Source organism: Motacilla alba, chromosome 2 (genome assembly GCF_015832195.1).
Source record: "Motacilla alba alba isolate MOTALB_02 chromosome 2, Motacilla_alba_V1.0_pri, whole genome shotgun sequence".
In the NCBI taxonomy this organism is placed as follows: Eukaryota; Metazoa; Chordata; class Aves; order Passeriformes; family Motacillidae; genus Motacilla; species Motacilla alba.
Genome location: NC_052017.1, coordinates 54,345,559 through 54,364,986, shown reverse-complemented (window position 1 = coordinate 54,364,986; position 19,428 = coordinate 54,345,559). Strand labels below are relative to the sequence as shown.

Sequence of the window (19,428 nt, the reverse complement as noted above, 5' to 3'; positions counted from 1 at the left end):
GTTTCACCATGCAGTGCTGGAAGGACATAAGCACTACCTTGCCAGTGACCCACACCCTCATCCCTTACCAAATCACCTCCTGTACATACTCACATTTCCTCTGTTGATATAGACTGTGACTTGACCCTCATCTCTGATCTCAGAAAACAAAGGTGCTCCAACCAGCAGGTCTGACAAACCATCAGAATTCAGGTCAACTGCACATAAGGAGGAGCCAAAGTAAGAGCCCATCTGTAACCAAGTTGAGTCACAACAAAGCATTCAGTATCTGCCCACACACAGCAGGAAATCATATAGGTGTGGTTTTTGTTTGACTTAGTTATTACTTTAATTTCACATGATAACTTGCTGCTTTATCACTCCCAAGCACTCCTATAGAGAAAGCTTTAGGAATAATTCTGGCAGAAATAAATACACTTTACTATAACAGTGCATCAAGCCTGGATGTTTTATCAACAGAACAGAAGTTATACATTGCAACATACTTAAGTGAGACACTTAAAGAGCTTTCTTAGACTAGCTTTTGCTTGTCAAATGCTTAAAACTAAGAAGGGGTAAAATGAGTTTCCCAAACCAGACCTGGACAGTAATTACTCATGCCCAGTGCCAAAGTTCCTTGAAGTTGGGCACCACAGATGATCTGGGGATACCTTAAAGAAATAATGAAAGAAAAAAAGAACAGGCAAGAGGCCATGAAAACAGGTATCTAAGACTACCTCTTGATCATAGACTATCCTTCCCTATTCTATTTGTATTTATTTGTATAAATCAGTGTCAAAGGGCCTACTGGTTGTGGGTCATAATCACTGCCTTTCCTCTCATGTATAGGCAGGTAAGTTGAAACAGAAACAAAGACTCTAAATAAAAGCTTTTCAGTTGATACAGAACAAAAGTAAACCACTTTCAATTTCCACTTATTATTGCATGATAAACTTAGTTGCTTAAAATAAAGAAATAAATTGATTTCACGTCATGATATTTTTTATATGGGTGAACATTGACAACTATCTCCAAGTCAAAACCCACATTACAAATTTTAAAACACATTTAAACACAAGAAGGAAACCAAAAGCAAGAATGATATTTCACCCTTATTTAATTCACTTCTGCTATGGTAACATAAGGCATACTCTTTGAAACCAACTACAAACTATAGTCTCAAAATTAAAAGCTGCTTCAGCAGGAAACTGGGGAAGATGCCACTTCGTATTCGAAATTGAGTGCTGTTTTCTACAAAGTAGAAAAATCTGAGGTTAAAGGAATAATTATTTATGTTCTTGAATGCTTTTGCATTCCTCATAGCAGATGCTTGACCTCCGTGCCTGAAAGTTAGCATTCATGAACCCGAACTATTGGACATGCTAGAAGATGGGCAGCAGCAACTCTATTCTATGCAGTCTGTAAGATTTAACAGTTGCTAAATAATGCAATGGTGATTGAAGAATAGCATTTCAGTTTGTTAATGCAGATTTTTGTGCTTCTGTGGGTTTAAAGTCAGACCTCAAATATCATTTCATTCCAGTTATTTTGTAGCTTAAGTTCCCTTGTGGATTTTTTGTTTATTTTTTTAATCCACAAAGGTTTTAAAAGAAATTTCTCACGGGTAGATTTCTCATGGGTAAGGAAAAGAAGTTATGAAAAGCATTTTATTATATATACAGGCAGTTTTCAGGAAAAAGCTATTATTTACTTAACTGTAACATGGTATGTCTGCAGCATGGGTGAGTTCACAGTGCTCACAGTTCAGGTAAGAACCTGAAGTTTGCAAGCTTAACATTTGTAACAAAGTACTGAATTTTCTTTTTTTTTTTTTTTTTTTTTTTTTGTCTGCATTTGATTTCCTAGTTCAGCCTCCATTAATAAAAAAAGAAGGAAGAAACTGGCCTGCGGTTCATATCTGCCTACCAAGAATGTCAGAGCAATGAACTTTCACACCACTGGGGTGGATGCAGCATTTTATAAGAGCTCATTTCCAAGCAGTGTTCATTGCTGAGCAGGTCTGGTTTTGCTTCTACCACAAAATAAAACAAAAAACAACAACCAAACAAAAAAAGGTGATTTAGCACAGCCTTCTTTTTAAAATAAAATTCTCATTTGGATTTTAGAGAATTTATAGGAGAAGATGCCAATGAAAAAGCACCCTAGAAGTACTTGAATGATGTAAATACCTGATTAGTTAAGTTACATATAAGAGTAAAGCAATTAAATTGAAAAGAAAAAGGTTTTGGCTAAGACCTAGACACTTTCTCATTGCACTGTTTATTAAGTTGAGGAATAGTCAGGAGCACATCCTTAAAGACATTTAAAACTCAACAAGGAAAGAAATTAACAGGAAGCAATCAAACACAGGAGATGCCCTGGATGAACTGGGAGCTCTTCTCCTTTCAAGATGTTTGTAATTCTGCTAATGCAGAAAAAGTAAAATTTTGGAGAGGCCCTAAAATACAAGTCACATCATGCACCCACACATGCTTGTAGTTTATTTCATTAAATTTATTTAATTAAATTCAGTAAATTAACATCCCCTATTCCATGCAAGTTTTTAAATACTGCAACTGTGTCTGGCTGGGAAAAGTATAAGAAGATATAGTAACGCTCCAACCTGAGGATACAGGCAAACACTTTAGCTCTTCCTGAGGGTGGCAGGTCTTCCCAGAGCCAAAAGCCTCCAGAAACCTTTTTTTTTTATTTATTTCTTATCCTTCCAGAAGAACACAGGAGACCCCAGATAAGAGGAATCATTTAATCACTAAATTATTTCTAAATAAAACATTTTTTTGTTGTTACCTATAGCTAGACATACTGTCCATTTTGTTTCTCCTGCAACACAGCTCCAGTAAGCCCCAAATGAAGAACACAAGCTGCTCCCCATTCAAACACAACACCACACTGGGGAAGCTAGATCTCACTAGCATTTACTAAATTTCATGGAGGGAGAAGGCAGTTTAACTTTAAGACAGCAGTCTCAAGAACAGAATGCAAGACTGATTTAGAGTTGGAAGGGGAAATCATCATCTGATGAGGCAATGAAACTGCTCCTCCACAAAGCAGTGTAACTGCAATATCCCCCTTGTCACAGCACAACACAGGAAAATAGATTGGGGCTTTGCATATTAAACTAAACTCCAGGTTACCCACATCTCCCAGTAACATCTCCTAAGAGGAAATCTCTGCATCTAGGCTCACCTGGTGCCCAATGCCCCACATCTCAAAGGTATTGTTACAGTCACATAAAACTAAAGAGAACCACTATTACAATTTCCAGCAAGACCTTTCATTTCAGTCACATGGACATTGAGTAGATATTGCAGTCATGACTGCTACGGAAGAAATGGCATACAGCTGATCTGTAAAACGGGTTTAGCTCTTCTGGGAGGGTTTGCTGGACGACTTATGAAGGAGTGGAATGAAAATGATGCTCCAAGATGACTCCGCCTTTATTTCCGACCCCCTCTACCCCCCTCCTAATTTAAAACACATGTATATAAATGCTCACCTTTTTTCCTGAAGCCTGAAAAATCTTTATTAGAGAGCTAGATTGTCTGTCTGTTCTGAAAATATAAACCTGAAAGATGAAAAAAGAAAAAAAGTTAACCAATACTAACTGTGAAGCACTTGTGCTTTCTAAATAATATCTAAATCATGATCATGACTATTGCCAGGATCCAACTTCATGACCACTTTACTGGTCACTCTTCTTTTAAAAGATGACACAGAGTTCTCCACTGTCCTGAAAAATCACAGGTTTGTCATAAGAAACACTTGAATATTATCTTGTTGCCTACTTTTTTTTGATTTGCTTATTATGTGCACATGTATGTGCACTTAAAAGCACCTATCCAGGCAACTTTACAACTCTCAAATAAGTGGCATCAGGAGACTGTCTGGAAATAAGTAGGGCAAAAGACTGAGAACACATAACCCTGCTCCCTTCCCTTATCTAGTGTTCCCTCATCAAAAAAATGTGCCTGCACATACTGCATTGCAAACTTCATGATGCTTTAGCAACAGTCAGAGTAGAAATCCCAATCAGACCACCCACGACATTTCCACTGTTTCTGCCTGAAGCAATTTTTAAATCAGAAGACTATTCAAACACCGCCTATTCATTGCTCATTTCCACAGGAGAAACTGTTTAATCTGGAATCCTCAGGGATAAAAGTATTGATGATTCAAGTTCAAGACCACATCTTATACCAAAATTTCAGATGTGAAGTATATGGCTTGTAGAAAGGGATTCCCTTCAACAGAAAGGCTGGTTCAGTCAGTCTTTGAGATTTCTGTGGCATTTGACAGGCTACCTCCTAGCAGGTGCTCACACAGTTTGAAGGACAGAGGAACTCTTACTTCCAAGGCCATGTGGAAGAGCCAAGAACTGGAATGTGGTGAGTTATTAACAGCTGGTGAGACAGAGTTCAAAGCTGTTTTCAGTCAAGAACATAGCACAGGTTTACTGTGGACAATTGCTCTATATACACAGGATTCCCTAGCTTATGGGGAAGTGCAGTGGCATGTTTAGCACCAACAGCACATTGACAGGTGTCTCAACTCCAAACCCAGTCTTAAATAATGACAATCTCTGTGACTTTGGAGAAATGACCCAGTCTCATTAAGAATCTTGGTTTTAACTTAAGTGAAAAGGTGTGACAGTGCTAATCACCTTCTATCAGAGAAGTGGAAAAGATCAGCTTATTAGAGTATTTGGAAAGCACAACAGGACTGCTCTTTGTAATGTTCTGTATTCAGCATCTCTTACCAACACTTTACCATGTATTCCTGCTACCCGCATCCCATGCCAAGGGAGAACATTGTAAGCTTTAGAGACTAGGGCAGTAGTCTTTAAACTACAGAGCCAGCTGCTTTCTTGTGGATCTCTTGCTAGCAGGTGTGTTTCCACACCCTCCTCCTTGTAGAGAAATTAAATTTGTTCCACAGAAAAAGCATCTTGGAAGGAAGGTGCACTGTAGCAGCCATAACAGAACACCTGGGATAAGGAAACTACGTCTTTCTCATGCACGTCTTCTCAGTAGCAACTTTGATGCTACTATATCCTGTACACCCTAGTCATGCCAGATCAAGTCTAAGTACCAAGTTCACCCTCTACTTTTATCCCGTTTTCCCCACTTGTCCCAGTGGGGCAAAAAATATCAAAAAATATCTGCCTGAATAGGATAGCGTTCCTTGTTATGATTCAGCTACAACTCATGTCACTAAAGAGCATGAGAGCCAAAGGAAGGAAGATGAAAGGGGGCTGCAGGATATCTCTGCTCAAGCAAGTGATGACAGGAAGGCCCAAAAGGATTGCATTTTGAAGAAAGAGAGACAAAAGCAGATCCTTTACATTCCTTCTCTCCCTCTCCCCACTCCCACTTTTTCCACCTTTGGTTTAGAAGAGTATAAGAGGCCACAGTGCTCACCCTCAACCAGTTTCTCAAACAGCACATAGAAACTCAGCACAGGAAAACCAGGCTTGCCTAACTCACTAGCCATTTCCATCTAGCCATTCACTTGTTTACATCTTTGGAACATTGAACCTATATATGCCCATAGGAAAATCTTTTTTGTTTCCTTCCTTCTTAAGAGACTATCACCAAGATTTGTAAGTATAGCTGGCAAAAACCCAGACTCTAATACACTAAACATCAAAGTATTATGAAGTTTAAAAATGGCATCAAATCACCTAATCTCATTCTACTAGAGATATTCTCTTGAAGTAAATACTGAAATAGTCAAATGTGTGAATAAAAGAAGCAGAAGACAAATTCTCTTTTACAAGTATATTCATTTCTAGGAAACTTTTGAGTAATACCTAAACAAAAACAATGTGAAAGAGATCTTGCCTGTGGCTCATGAAAATGGGTATTGTAAGGAAAAGGTGGGAAAGAGGGAAGAAGGGCAAAGGATGCTATGCATCAGGAGCGACAGATTGAGAAAATTTGACAACTTCACACCAAACTCATCTCTCCCCTGCTCAATGCTCAAAACTATCCTGCAGACAAAAAATTCTTGTCTTCTCATACACGTTAGAACTGCATCAGTATTACATTTCATGCACTGTTGCATCCAACGCACATTGCTGTTTGATAAAGTGCCACACCTTTCCAATGCCTCCATCCTGGGGAGCTCCTCCTACAATGTCAGTTGTAGTCGGCTGAGAAAAATGGCCTGCTGTCACCGCATATCCTGAGTAGTAAAGGAAATAAATAAATAACCATGATAGGAGAACAGATCAACCAGACAGATCAGGCTTATAAGGCTTCCCTGCTCCTGGGCTGCACTTAAGAGTTCAACAACCTTTCTGCTCAGGATGCACCAATATTCTGTATAAAAGTTCATGGGGATGGGAAGTGAGAGTACACCCTCCAGTACCCTTCAAAAACCTGAGACAAGAAAGCCATGTGTGTGGAGATGACTAAGGGACACAAGGAGCTCATATTAGGAGCAGTTTGCCAACTGCAAGTCAAGAGAGGGAAACAGTAAAACAGGAAAAGGCATACACAAAATGAGAAAAATTATGATAGGACCACAGAGAAAGTATCAAGTCAAAGAGCAACAGTCCCACTTGGCTCAGACAGGAGTGTCCTCCTTTGGCTAAAATCACTGCCCAGGAAGGCTTGGAAAATCATGTTCCTTTTTGGTTGGGGGAGACAGAAGAAGGCATTAGGCAAAGATAAGTCAATAGCTTAAAAATATTTTTTCTAGGCAAGAAGAAAAATAGGACAATATATCAAAGAAAAAAGTGTGTATTTGAAAGAAAAAGATCAAAGACTCAGCTTTATTTCATATATTAAAAAAATATATAATAACTAAAGATGAGTAGAGTAGCTTTCCTTCTAAGGCTCTTTTGTGCTTGCCTTGCTCTTTTGCTACAGATTATGAGGCTCTCCTCAACATGGTAAACCCTACAGTTCAAGTCTATCAGTGGAAAAACCTATTTATGTCTCCAAACAGGTAAACATTAACTCTTCATTTAGCTATCACCAAACAGTATCTACAAAATTATGGCTTTTTAAATATTAAAGGTTAAGGGGACAATGAGAGGTCAGTGAAAGACTTTAGTCAAACAGTATCAAACTGCTGAAATGCCTTCTAGGTCTCAACAGGCTTAAGCACTTCAGATTAGGTGGAAACCTTTAAATTAAGCATTCCAGGGACATTAGCCAGTTTTAGAGCAAGTAAAACCAATTGAGTTAAAGATGTACCTATATCCAAACCTTTCACAACTTCCTTCAGTTGCCAATAACACATTTAGATTGTGTTATTTTTGTTGAAATAAATGCATCTGCAACACAAATTCATTAATTAGTTGTTGCACCCATATTAAAGGCACATGTAAACAGACATGCAGTTCAACTACTAACAAATAATTTGCCTGCTACAGGGCAAAGGCAAGAATGTTAAGTGGCCCACTACAATACAAGAAAGTGTGGGGGGAGGGTGTTAGAACAAGGAGAGAAAAACTGAGTATTTTGAATGCTTCTTTGCTTCTAGATAAGTATAATTTTAATTCAAATATTCTTTCTTTCACACTTTTTATAAAGATACTCTACATCACCATAGAAACAAACACAACCAACTTTATAGCATCAAAGCCTTGAAAGACATTGTTGGACAATTTCCTATTCACAGTGAGCACTAGAGAGCTACTTACCAAGGTATGTGTACCTCCTGGCTATCACAGCATCATCATTCAGCTTGTAGTATGTGTTGTCAGTGAGATTCAGTACTTTGACAGTTCCTGTCCAATAATAAGATCCTGGTGCCCCCATGATGACCAGTTCCTACAACAGGAAAAATGGAAGTGTGTGGGGAAAAGGGTAGGAGGAGAAAATAACAATCAAAACTTTACACATTAATGGAGAAGGGACATGATATTTACTTAAAACACCAATAATAAGCCTATCTGTAACAACCTCCATTCTGTGTGCATTTGGACAGTATCCTTCCTTCTTCCCAAACCTGGAGGTCACTGCATATACCCTAGTGACAAACTGCCCTTTTATAGTCCACCTCTGCTCAGCTCTTCTGCTGCAACAGAAAACTTTCCTCAACCTTACTAACAATCAAGCTTGTCCCTGCTAGCATAGTTCTATGAAAAATCTCTCTACTTGCTGCCTTTCCCAAACATCCTTCAGAAGACCCAGAGACAGAAGTACTTCAGCCCACCCAGAACCCGTCACTCAGCTACAGATCATGCCCTGATACTGGCTGACATGCTACACTAACCAACCATGATGGAAACAGCACAAAGGATTTTGATTTTACAACTATGAAATGCTGCCATGCATTCAACAAGCAGGATGTGTGTTATGTCCTAGGTGGAACATTTTGCCCAGCTCTGCCATCACTCTGGTCTTTGAGAGACAACCTGAATATAGAGCCATCATAGCATCATAAAATGGCTTGGGAGCATTACAGACAACCAAAGTGACTGAACATTTTGAAAGACCATGGAAATCAGGCACAGTTTCATCCAGCATTCAGAGGTAGATGGTAATGGATAATATTTTTGAGTCAAAATCCACAGTACATTTACATTTAAGAGAAATTCACAAAATGTCCCAAAACATCCAGCATCCTTGCAGAAAAACCTTGCTCCTGGGTGCGGTTTTAAATACCTCCATCAAGGGACCAAATTAAGTCTGAGGAGCATTAACCCCAGGAAGTTCTCCATCCCCCAAGAAGACATGTGAACAGCTGCTTTCCTCACATCTCCATTCAATGCAAAACCATGGGTGGACTCCATCCTTGTGGGAAATTGCTATCATATCCAAGTCCCCTTCAGATTACCAGTTCCAGCTGGGGTGAGATGTAAAACAAGGGATTCTCCTAATACAACTACAGGGACATGAATACAAAACCAAGCAAAGAGCAGCATGTGCTTAGAAATAGCTTTTTTCTTGTAATGGGCCACACCTGTCAGGTCACTTACTGACAGGAAAAACTACCATCCACAGCACTGAATACAGGATAGAGCCATTTATCTGGATTTCCTGCTGCCATCAGACTGAAGTGATAAAAGTTCAAAGGTATCTTTTGAACTAGGGTAGCAAAGGAAAATTTAAACCTGGGAACAGAAACAGGCTGGGGAGAGCAGACAAGTCAGGAAACGGCGACTGCTGGCTGAACATCCAGTTACCAGACAGTGCCCTTGTGGCAACATTGCCTGCTATCCCAGTTTACTGAAATGGCAGAAGGCAATTTCTGAAAGAGAAAGCCTTTATTCTATTTGTATCAGTCTGGACAATACATTCTGTAGATCAGTGCATATATATAATTAGGAGAGGGTATGTGTTCTTAAAAAAATTTTAATAAAACCAAAACACACAAGTGAAAAAGCCACAACCCTGAAACATTAACAAAAGAAAAAAATCCAGGCATAAGGGAACAAATTAATTCTTGACAAAACTGAAACATGGCTGATAGACTTCTGTCCAGAAAAGAATGTGGTCAAGTATTTAGAACAACCATGGTGTCTATATTCTACCACATTTTTTTTCTCCATCATTCTGCAACAAAGAACTGTAGTAGAACTGAAAAAAAGTGTTTATCTTCTGTATGTATGCATATGTATGTGCATTATATTCATGCACATGTACACATACATAAACAAAATTATTCAAGAAAGACTTTTACATCACCAGTTACAGTAAGGAGCTAATGACAGACAGAGAAATACCTCTATCCAAGTTTTGGGATGTACATAATAAGAATATTCCCTGAAGACATTTCCAGAGACAATTCATTTATACCTGTCCACAGACCTTGAGAGACACATACACATATGTATGAACCACTGCGCATTGTGCAAGAAATAGACACCTGAGAAACTAGACAGGGCAAAAGGGCGTTTGTCTCCTCCAGGGACATGCAACAGGAGAGCCACTTACCAAACTCAAGCTTTCCATGCATTTGCCCCGGCTCACCTTGGTGAAGAAGCCTGCAATCCCTGCCTGGCATGAACCATGCTCCTCCCCATACTTCTTCTTGTACTCTGGATGGAAGAAAGGAAGAAAACAAACTGTGGTCATCCCTGGCACAGCACACACTCTTCACCTGAGCCACCTGTGTTTCTACTCACACAGCCTGGAGAGACAACAACATGCAGGGCTCCTGGGTTTTATCAGTGGATCAGCCAGCAAGGTGCATCACACAGCATATCCACCCACATCAGGGAGTATCGCAAGGAGCCAGCTGGGGAGGGAGGCCAGAGTGCTTCTATAGAGATGCTAAACAAGCAGTACCACAGCAGCATGAAAAGAGCAGCAGCATAGCTCCACTAAAGGTGCATTAGAAGAGGCTTCCATCTGTAGCAGATCATCACAGCTCAGAAGGGAGGAACAAAAAGTGATGCACATGCCTGTGTGCCACAGACTCTGCTCTAGGAAGTTTAACTCTCAGGCCCATTACTATCTCAGAGAAATAAAGTAATATTCCGCTACAATGACAGTCATCAAAGCTCCCAGAAACATTTCTGCAGGACACAAGCTCCAGGAAGAAAACAGTGACTGAGGAAAAGCCATGTGTTTCTACATGATCACACAACAGTCTCTTTTGCAGGATGTTTATATCTGCTGCTTTTCACGGTTATGTGCTTAGAGCTCTCAGTTCACAGGGAACCCAACCAGCACCCTACAGCTTTTGTTTATGGATTTTACATAGCAATCTTTTGCCCTCTCAAACCTGAGGAATTTTTACTTTATCTATTTGATTATGAGAAAAGAAATATTTCTAGGAATATATTAATTTCACGATGAGGAACAGGAAAAAGAGGAAAAAAAGAAAATCACTTTCCACTCCACCCTACTTCAAATATTTTCATCTTGGAAGTATTTGAAACTTACAGCTGTATCAGAGCCTTTCCAGTTTTTTCCCAGAGCATTATTTTCAAATATCTACCATACTATCACTACTTCCTGTGTATTACAATAATTTATGTTCAGAAACAATTTCACATAAAACCTGATAACTGTGAAATTTTTTATACTCTTTTTTTTAAGCCTCATTAACTCATCATTAAACAACAAAAATTATAATGAAATTGATGAGCAAACTGCCTCTGGAACCAAGCAAGTTCCTTTGGAGCTGCATTTTGTCTTATTGAAGATCAGAAGGAATTAATTATAAAAAATGCTGCCTTCTTGCAAAATATTTTATGTAGACATATGTACACACACACACCATTCTCCCCTTTGTACTACATAGAGCCTCTTCCTAACATCATAAAGATGTTCAGAATTTCAGGCATTTGCTGACGTCATACCAGTTGCACAGGGAGCAGTTAATTTGGAGAGACCATGCAGAATAGAGACTTGATCCACAAATTACAGTCCAAATGCCCAACACTCTTGGCCAAGGTAGGGTCCTGCCAAAGTGATATGCATCCCAGCAGACCAGAAGCACAGCTGGGTCTCCTAGTGGTAACCCATGACAATTCCACTGAGAACTCAAGCCCATATTAGCCCATAGCTATTCAGCAAGTGTTGGGGTTGCTAAATCTCCACATACAGATTCTCCAGGCAGTACTTGCCTGGTGAAAAATATTTTTTATCAATGTGAACATTTTTTTCATTAAGAGAGCCAAGGAGAAGAGATTCCTCCCTCCAGCATTTCCTGAAAAATAATTCTGTGCGTGTCCTAAAAGCCTCGCATTCACTATAGCAGGATCCCCATTCTTGCATGATGCAAAGAGGAAGGTCAAAGTCCATTCAGAATTAAATCTGGTGAAAGATATCAAAGCTAACAAGGGCTTCTTCAGATACATCAACAACAAAAGGGTACTAAAGAAAATGTAGGTTCCACTGCTGAGGGGAAACAGGGACCCCTTGCAAGAGAAATTGCAGAGAAGGCTGAAACATTGAATGGCTTCTTTGGCTGCCCGTTTTGAAGTCTGGGGTGACATTTGCTTTCTTACTGTCTTCTGGCTGTCTTTGCTTCAATCTTCACTGTCAGGGCCATGACATTTCACAAGTGGAAATGAAAGCATAGAGGCCCAAACACCTCAGACATTGGGGCTGTTTGAGAATTTAAAACTCTAGTGACACAGAGGAGAGATCATCACACCAATTTCAGGGGAAATCAAGGTAGATATAGTCCTCCCCAACAAGCCAGCAGCCCAGTACAGACAGACACTGGGCTCCTAGATTTCTGCCTAACCCTTTCAGCACAAAACTACCCCTTCTTATCTGTTCCCTTAACTCCCATCTGCAGTGATGTACACCTGCCTCCACATGCAAGCAAGATTCCTTTCCACCCATGCACCCATGGCCAAGGGGGTGCCTCTCATCCTAGATGGTCACATCCCAGCATCACAGACCTCTGTCTGCTCCCTAGGGCCACTCTGCCTCTCCCAAGCAATAGATGAGCTCAAAAGGGATGAAACCAAGAAGAAACCAAGATTGCTTCTACCTCACCACCTCCACTTCAATGCACAGTAGTGACACGTGTCACCCATACAACACAGCCAGTGAGCCATGAAGTAAAGCAACAGACTAGATGAAAATCGTGCAGTTATTGTATCAGTTCACAGTTTTTGTATGCCTGAATAACAGCCTTTGTGTGACATTAAATTTATTTGTTTTCACATAGCTCCAGGCAATAACTGCAGTCAAGGGCAAATTTGTTGTTTCTACACTTCTTTACTCTTTCTTGTCTCCCTACCGACTGCTGTGCATTCCTGATTACAGAGACTGCAAGCCATGAAACTGCTACAGCAACAGCTGACAGCAAAGCATCATGGTAAGGTTGGTTTGTAGCCAGGATGATCTCAGGTTACAAGAAAAGTAAGATGGAGGAAGGAGTAATTGCATAAACCAATGCATAAGCAAAAAGAATAAGCTTTGATGTGCAACAATTCTGAAGGTAAATGCCCCTGAACTTTTTCTTTGAATAAAACTCTCTGCCAGTCTCTAAGCAAACTTGAATGCCATAACATAAACTAAGCTACAGAGTACAATAAAATTATCAACCTCAAAGATGTAAATTATCACATGCACTGAAAGCCTTTTGTTTCCTGTATTACAGTGTTTTACTAATCTAGGAAGAAACAGTAGTAATCTTTCTGACCTAGCATTGTGATACTGAGTTTCCACCACAAAACAGGGATGTTTTGATGGCTCCAGAAAACCAAATGTGGTTTGGACCCGTGGGAAAAATTCCTTTTTGTTTTGGATGCAAGGAATATGAGTATGCGCTGTTCCCCTTACTTACTAACCAAAACGATCATCAGTCTTCCCCACTTCCACCATCACTTCTTACTACAGAGGAGTAGGAAACCATTCCAGCTCTCCTCATCAGCTGGACTGCTTCTCACAGTACACACAATCATCCTTCTTTGTAAATCAAATGCATTGGGGGAATGAAGAGGCAGCTCCCTTTTTTGTAAAGCCATTAAAACTATGGGGAAAATAACCAATTGAAAGTATTGCCTGGAAAACTGTGGCCCCATACAGCAGCTATACCATATCCAGCTCATCTAAACCAGATTAGTTCCTACTCAAAGAGATTGTATTTAACCATTAAGTTTGCTGCTGTGTTCTAATTATCTCTCAATTCCAGACTTCTGTCAGCCCTTTCAGGGAAGCCAGGCAAGAATAAGATGGATTGAGACTACTATGCAGTTGCGCCAGTGCCATCTAGTCAGGAAATTTCCATTTCTTCCATGGATGGACACTGATGTGCACTCAGCTGGCCTGCACCCTTCACCTGTTGAGGCTCATCACCTTAGCTGCACTAAAAACAAGGCTTCTGGAAGCAAGCACACTACTGTCTACCCCTATTTGCACATGCAAGATCCAGAGAAGGTTGAGACACTGGAATCTTGTCGGGCAAAGGCATGTGTCCTAGTGCAGGGTTTGCAGACATAGGTCTGGCAGCCTCCCAGCAATGGCCACAGAGGCTTGTCAGCACAGAAGCACTTCAGACTCGATGCTTTGTGCTAGCTATTTATCAGTGTCAGTGGAGGAAAATTATTCTGCTCCTTCCAGAAAGTGAAGGGAAAAAAGTTGCAAGGATGACTGCAAATTTATTTCACAGTGAACCTCAAACAATGAACTCCTCTGTGTGATACACCACAGCTATCTCTCTTGGAGCTTGTTTTATTGAAATTTAAAGAATCAGGAGTAAACAAATGCAGCCATTCCTTGGGACGCTGTGATTTCATGTCTGATGGGGCAAGGGGCTGGGTGGAAATCAGTCCCAAACTTTCAATTTTCACCTTACTATGCAGTGAAATTAAGCCAGCATAGTACTGCATCAACCCTGCCAACTTTCCACTGACTGCTCTACGTGTACTAGGCCCACACATTTCTATTTTTTAGCAATTCCTGGCAAACATCCCGTCAGATTAACAGCAGTTTTACTCCAAAAACATGACGCATAGATAAACACAAGTGATTCTTCTCTTCCAGAAACCACACTCCCACCATGGCTTCAGGCAGTGCAGGAGCAGTAACAAAGGCTCAGAGGGAGCTCCACTGGCATTCCTGCATTGTGCACAATGTCCATAAAGTTAATATCAAATGATTTAAAGTGTTTAACATCAGTGTGAGGCCTTATATCCTGACTTTGCTGACACTAACAAGGAGGGCAGAGAGAGGGAAGGACAAATACAGTAGAACAGTACTCACAACACGAAGGCTTACATAGCTTATATGTACTCTGCTGCACAGCAGCTACCATGGCTGGTACAAGTCCCTCAGAACTTCTCACATATAAAATAATGACCAATTTCAGGGCAGGAAAACATCAATGCACAAGTGTATGCCATCTCCAAAAGGTGTATAGGTTTGCAATGGCAGACTCCTAAGCAAAGCCCAGAGGGAGGTGAGGAACCACCTCAGAACAGTGAGCATGAAACGGGCACAGTTCTGTCACAGACCTGGCTTTACAGGCCACCGAGCTAGGATCTGGCCACTCGATAACAACAGAGAAACTTGCCAGGACATTCACTGCCTTATCCCTCTGCAATTTACTAATGCCAGCAGCAAGCCTGCTGCTGGCTGCTGCCAGCTATGGACAGGAGGGCAAAGAGTTAAAAGCAAATAAGTAAAATCAGAGGTCTTGCCCACAACAAACCCTGCTGTATTTTGTCTTCCAAACTCACCCACTTCCTCAGGCTCCTAGAATGAAGAAATGAAAGAAAGGAGGAAGCAAGGGTGCTTTCCCCAAAACATTCCTCTCAAGGCCAAGAATCTTAGGAGATACCATATCTTCTACCTAACAATACATTTGTGCCTTTTATTCACTTAATTGCTTTTGGCCAAGGAGACTCTGTCTTCTGAAGTCTTTAAAAAATGGAAACATGATGTAAAAGTTTCACATGCACTACAGAAGGAGAAATTAAAATGATGGCACATGGGATTTGGTGCAGAACCAAAAGGCACAGCCATCCATGGCTCAGAGCTGGAGCCCTCCCTCTGTATCCACCTCAAAACCAGACCTTAATACAGCAGCAATTTAATATAAATTGTTGCAGAAGTACCCAAAGTGAGGAAAGTAACCCTCCTCCCTGTCCCACATCCCAATCCTCTGATAAGTGACAATATAAAAATGGAAGTGTTTCCATAAGATAGGCAAATTGGTTAATGATTGCAACATAATTCAGGATTTTTATTCCATGACACAGTGAAACACAAAAGGCCAAGTTCACAGCAATATCCTCTTATTATTTACCTAATGGGAGAGCTGCTGCCTCAAAACACAATTCAGAAACTTTTTATTTCTCCAGTAAAGTGCAACCATACACTTTACCAGCCACAGAATCCAGTCATTGTGCCATTCTGCCAACTTATTCCAAAATCCAGCTGCCAACACAGCTGGGCCACGAGGCAGTCACATGTTTAAAAAAAAAAATCAATACTGAAGGTTACTGTACTATTAGAAGCATTGCAAGGGACATTATAAGCTCCACTCCTGGCCTGACTCCTTACCTTCATAGCAGGGCAACAGCTTCCTCCCTTTGGACTGCAGGTCAGGAGGAATGATGTTGCAGAAGCCATGGGGCAAGATGTACTCTGTCTCATAGTAGATGTTTTTCCAGCGGTGTGCACATGCCTAAACAGATCATATAACATGGGTTACTGGCCCAGAGTCACAGATCACTCCAACCAAGGCAAAGCACGCACAAACAGAACCACTCCGCACCACCTTCACCCCACAAATCCATTGTACTCTCCTTACAATCCTCTGTTTCTGAAGTATCTTCTCATTGTTACCTTCTGCAGCTCAGGACATTAACCTGGCAGCTCAGATCTCAGCCTTCACATGTATATAACTAGGAAAACAAGAAGTCTCAGAGCCTATGCTGGAAATTTCAAAATCTCTGACTGTGCATGAATCCTCACAGACAGCAAAGCTTTTCTAACTAAAGGTGCACTAACACAACCCGGCAAAAGGTGCAAAACAGGAATAAAGACACTGAGAATACTCAGAAGGTTAAACCACCAAATAATGCACGTGTGAGTCAAAGGTTGGTTTCTACTGAGAAAGGCAGCTCTGTGTTCTGGTGACAGATGTGCTGAGCCTTGTTTACTGGTAGTGAATTTAATCGAAAATGCCAAGGATTTTGTAGCAGCAAGAGTGGCAACATTAGCCAAGGTGCAGACAAGCTGAAGAGAAACCACACTCCCACCATGGCTTCAGGCAGTGCAGGAGCAGTAACAAAGGCTTATAGTGAAGAATGAAATCATCCTGAAAGGCAGGACTCACCAGATACTTGCTCAGTACAACTGCCAAACACAGGCACACATGCAAGCAATGTAGAGCCTGGTTCACAACTTCTCAGAATTCATTTGCTCCAAAACCTAACACTGCATTGCTGCCAGCCAAACCACAAGTTGGCTTCTGTTCAGGACTTATTTGGAATAAAAGAAAAGGAAATGTGCAACAGCAATGGCTTTGAACTTAGCACATGCCAAACTCTATCTCCAGCTGGTCTGAGTCTACACTTAAGTCACTGTAGATGTGTCAATTTATATCATTTAAGGCTTAACTCCATGTCAACAGACCAAGCCTCTATGCTACAAATCATGTCCTCCACATGCCTTCATCTTTTCCTGGACACTTTGCATCAACCCCCTTCACGAATCCCACATTTGACTCCATCCTCCCCAGATGAGAGGATGTCTGTCTTCCTCTGTCTTCCATTTCTGTGTGCTACCCCACTTTTCTGCTTCAGCACCTCAGAGCTGCCCATAGGAGCACTTCAACATTGTTAAAAATTATATCCACTCATAAAGCAGGCACAGCTGTGTCACATCTCCACTAAAGGACATGGGAAGTGTATCAGCCACTGAGAAGCTCGAAATTCAATCCAGCCACCAAGAGATTTCAATATACTTACATCCAGAAAGATATAAATAGGTAATACTACTCTCAAAGAGCAAAATCAGTTGTGCAAAACCTGCTCTACTGTTAGCAGCATTACATTTGATATTTATTGTTTTCCTAATTTCCTGTGCTCAAAGAGAGGCACATATTTCCACATACAGCTATCACTAGGGACAGTGAGGGGCTCTGGGGGCTGCAGAAAGTTTTGCACCACACTGCATGCTGCAGGCTGCCATCTGTGATGCAAAGAATCCTTCTGAGGGCACTCAGCTCCACAGCCAAAAGCATGTGAGAAGTACAATAAAGAGCAGCTTTGGAGACTCTTGGATGCACTTTGAGGAGGCTCAGTTATGATTTCCATCCCCACACACTACTCATTGAAAATTCAACAGTAACAGACAACCAACATGTGAAACACTCATTTTCAGCAGAACCAGGAAATAGCTTCTCTCCTGATGGATCTGTGAGCACAAATATACACATGCACAACCCTTGCAAAGACAATGCCATAAATACACATACCATTACAAGTAACAGTGTCGTCAATCCCAACTCTGGATATAAACTCAAATGGAAACAGACCATTACAGTATTTTTTAAAATTTTGGAAATATAAAGGATTGTGGTATTATAAATTCCTTGATATTTTATATTTCAGAAACTGCAAGACACTCACATAAATTAACCTACTAATTAATCTCTCTCAGAAGAGTAGAAACAATGGAGTCAGGGAGAACAGCAGCATTTCATCACAAGCAGGTGGCTTTGCTCAGGAGTGAGGTGCAGAAGACAAGAAATATAAAACAATATAAGGAGAGAAAAAGCTGCTGCTGGGTAAGAAGTATGTTCAAAATCAACTAGAGGCTATGGCTCAGTCTAGCAATTCTGGACATACTTAAACCAATCTGTTAAGTCTTGGGTTAATGACCACTTTTCTGTACCTTCACCACGATGTGTATTCAGGCACACTATAGTTCGTCACTGACTCCCTTAGTCTGCAAACCTTCGAAGGGATGAACTCTCCTTGGTTACCTGAGTTAGTGCTTCCCCAGACTTCCCTGTGCCACTGCTACAGAATTTGACATTTTTACAATGGACAGGAGACCAGCAGCTCCTCTTCCTCCTCAAAACTCATTTCTCTGTAGCCAGACAACCAGCACATTTGTCTTCCTACCACAACACATCTGATTTTGTTTCTTCTGTCTTCTCAAAAGCCTTTAGAGTTGACTATAGTTCACTGACACTGTATCATTCAATATTGTCAAGGCAAGGTGATGTGGCTACATGCTTCCTTCTCTGGCAGCAACAGCACATGTCTGAAGAGGTCTTTGGAACAGAAGTGAGTCACCTGAATTTGAGGCAATTGCAAACAACTGACAACCTATGCACCCTATTTTAGATGCAAGTTATAGGTAAGTCCCTGTAAGGAAACCCTGTAAGGAAACCCTGTAAGGAAACCCTGTAAGGAATAAGGAAACCATCAGCAGACTTTGGTGCTCAGCAGCTGCTGCTGGGGAACAGGTTCCAGCTCTACCACTGAACAGGAGAGAAATTATGCAAACTCTTGAAGCAAAATAAAATGTTTCTGAGCAAAGCAAGATGAGATATCTATTGAAGGCCAACACTGCAGTACTGCAATATAAAGAACAGGCCATGTCAGAACTGCTGATACTTGGTTCTTTTGCATATTGTTGCAGCCACCAGCTTTGTTCCACAGGAAGAGCAACGCAATGACAGAAGTGGCAGGTATTTAGGAAGAGCAAGACTGAGAGATGTGGCTTATCTCCCAATCACGATGCAACACCCCTGGTTCCTCTCCCAACAAAAGTAAAAGGAGGAATTTTACTGTTTCAGTTTGGAAAGAGCAGGCAATCTCATATGTTTTATTGCAGTACTGAGATTAATGCAGACTGACTGATACTATATCCAAGGACAAGAAACTTTCTCATTCAATCTTACTCCTACATTTGTTTATATCCTCACTGTTTGATGCTTTACATTCAATCCATCACACAAACACCAAATTCTGGTTTAGTAACATCCTGGCACAATATGGGCTCAAACACAATCTAAAGCCCTAAACCAAACACCAATTAAAGC

The 19,428-nt window shown here is 40.8% G+C and overlaps 1 protein-coding gene across 3 annotated transcripts in view; it reads right to left on the bottom strand.

Annotated features, from left to right (window-relative positions):
• ITGA9 (integrin subunit alpha 9) overlaps positions 1-19,428 on the bottom strand; it is a 237,722-nt gene that overhangs the window by 205,575 nt on the left and 12,719 nt on the right. For all 3 annotated transcript variants that reach the window (XM_038123406.1, XM_038123404.1, XM_038123395.1), the window contains exons 4-9: positions 15,930-16,053; positions 9,927-9,994; positions 7,652-7,781; positions 6,098-6,183; positions 3,497-3,565; positions 94-231 (exon numbers count right to left, since the gene is read on the bottom strand). In XM_038123406.1, the coding sequence (XP_037979334.1) occupies positions 94-231; positions 3,497-3,565; positions 6,098-6,183; positions 7,652-7,781; positions 9,927-9,994; positions 15,930-16,053 (615 nt within the window). The remainder of the gene's footprint in view (positions 1-93; positions 232-3,496; positions 3,566-6,097; positions 6,184-7,651; positions 7,782-9,926; positions 9,995-15,929; positions 16,054-19,428) is intronic.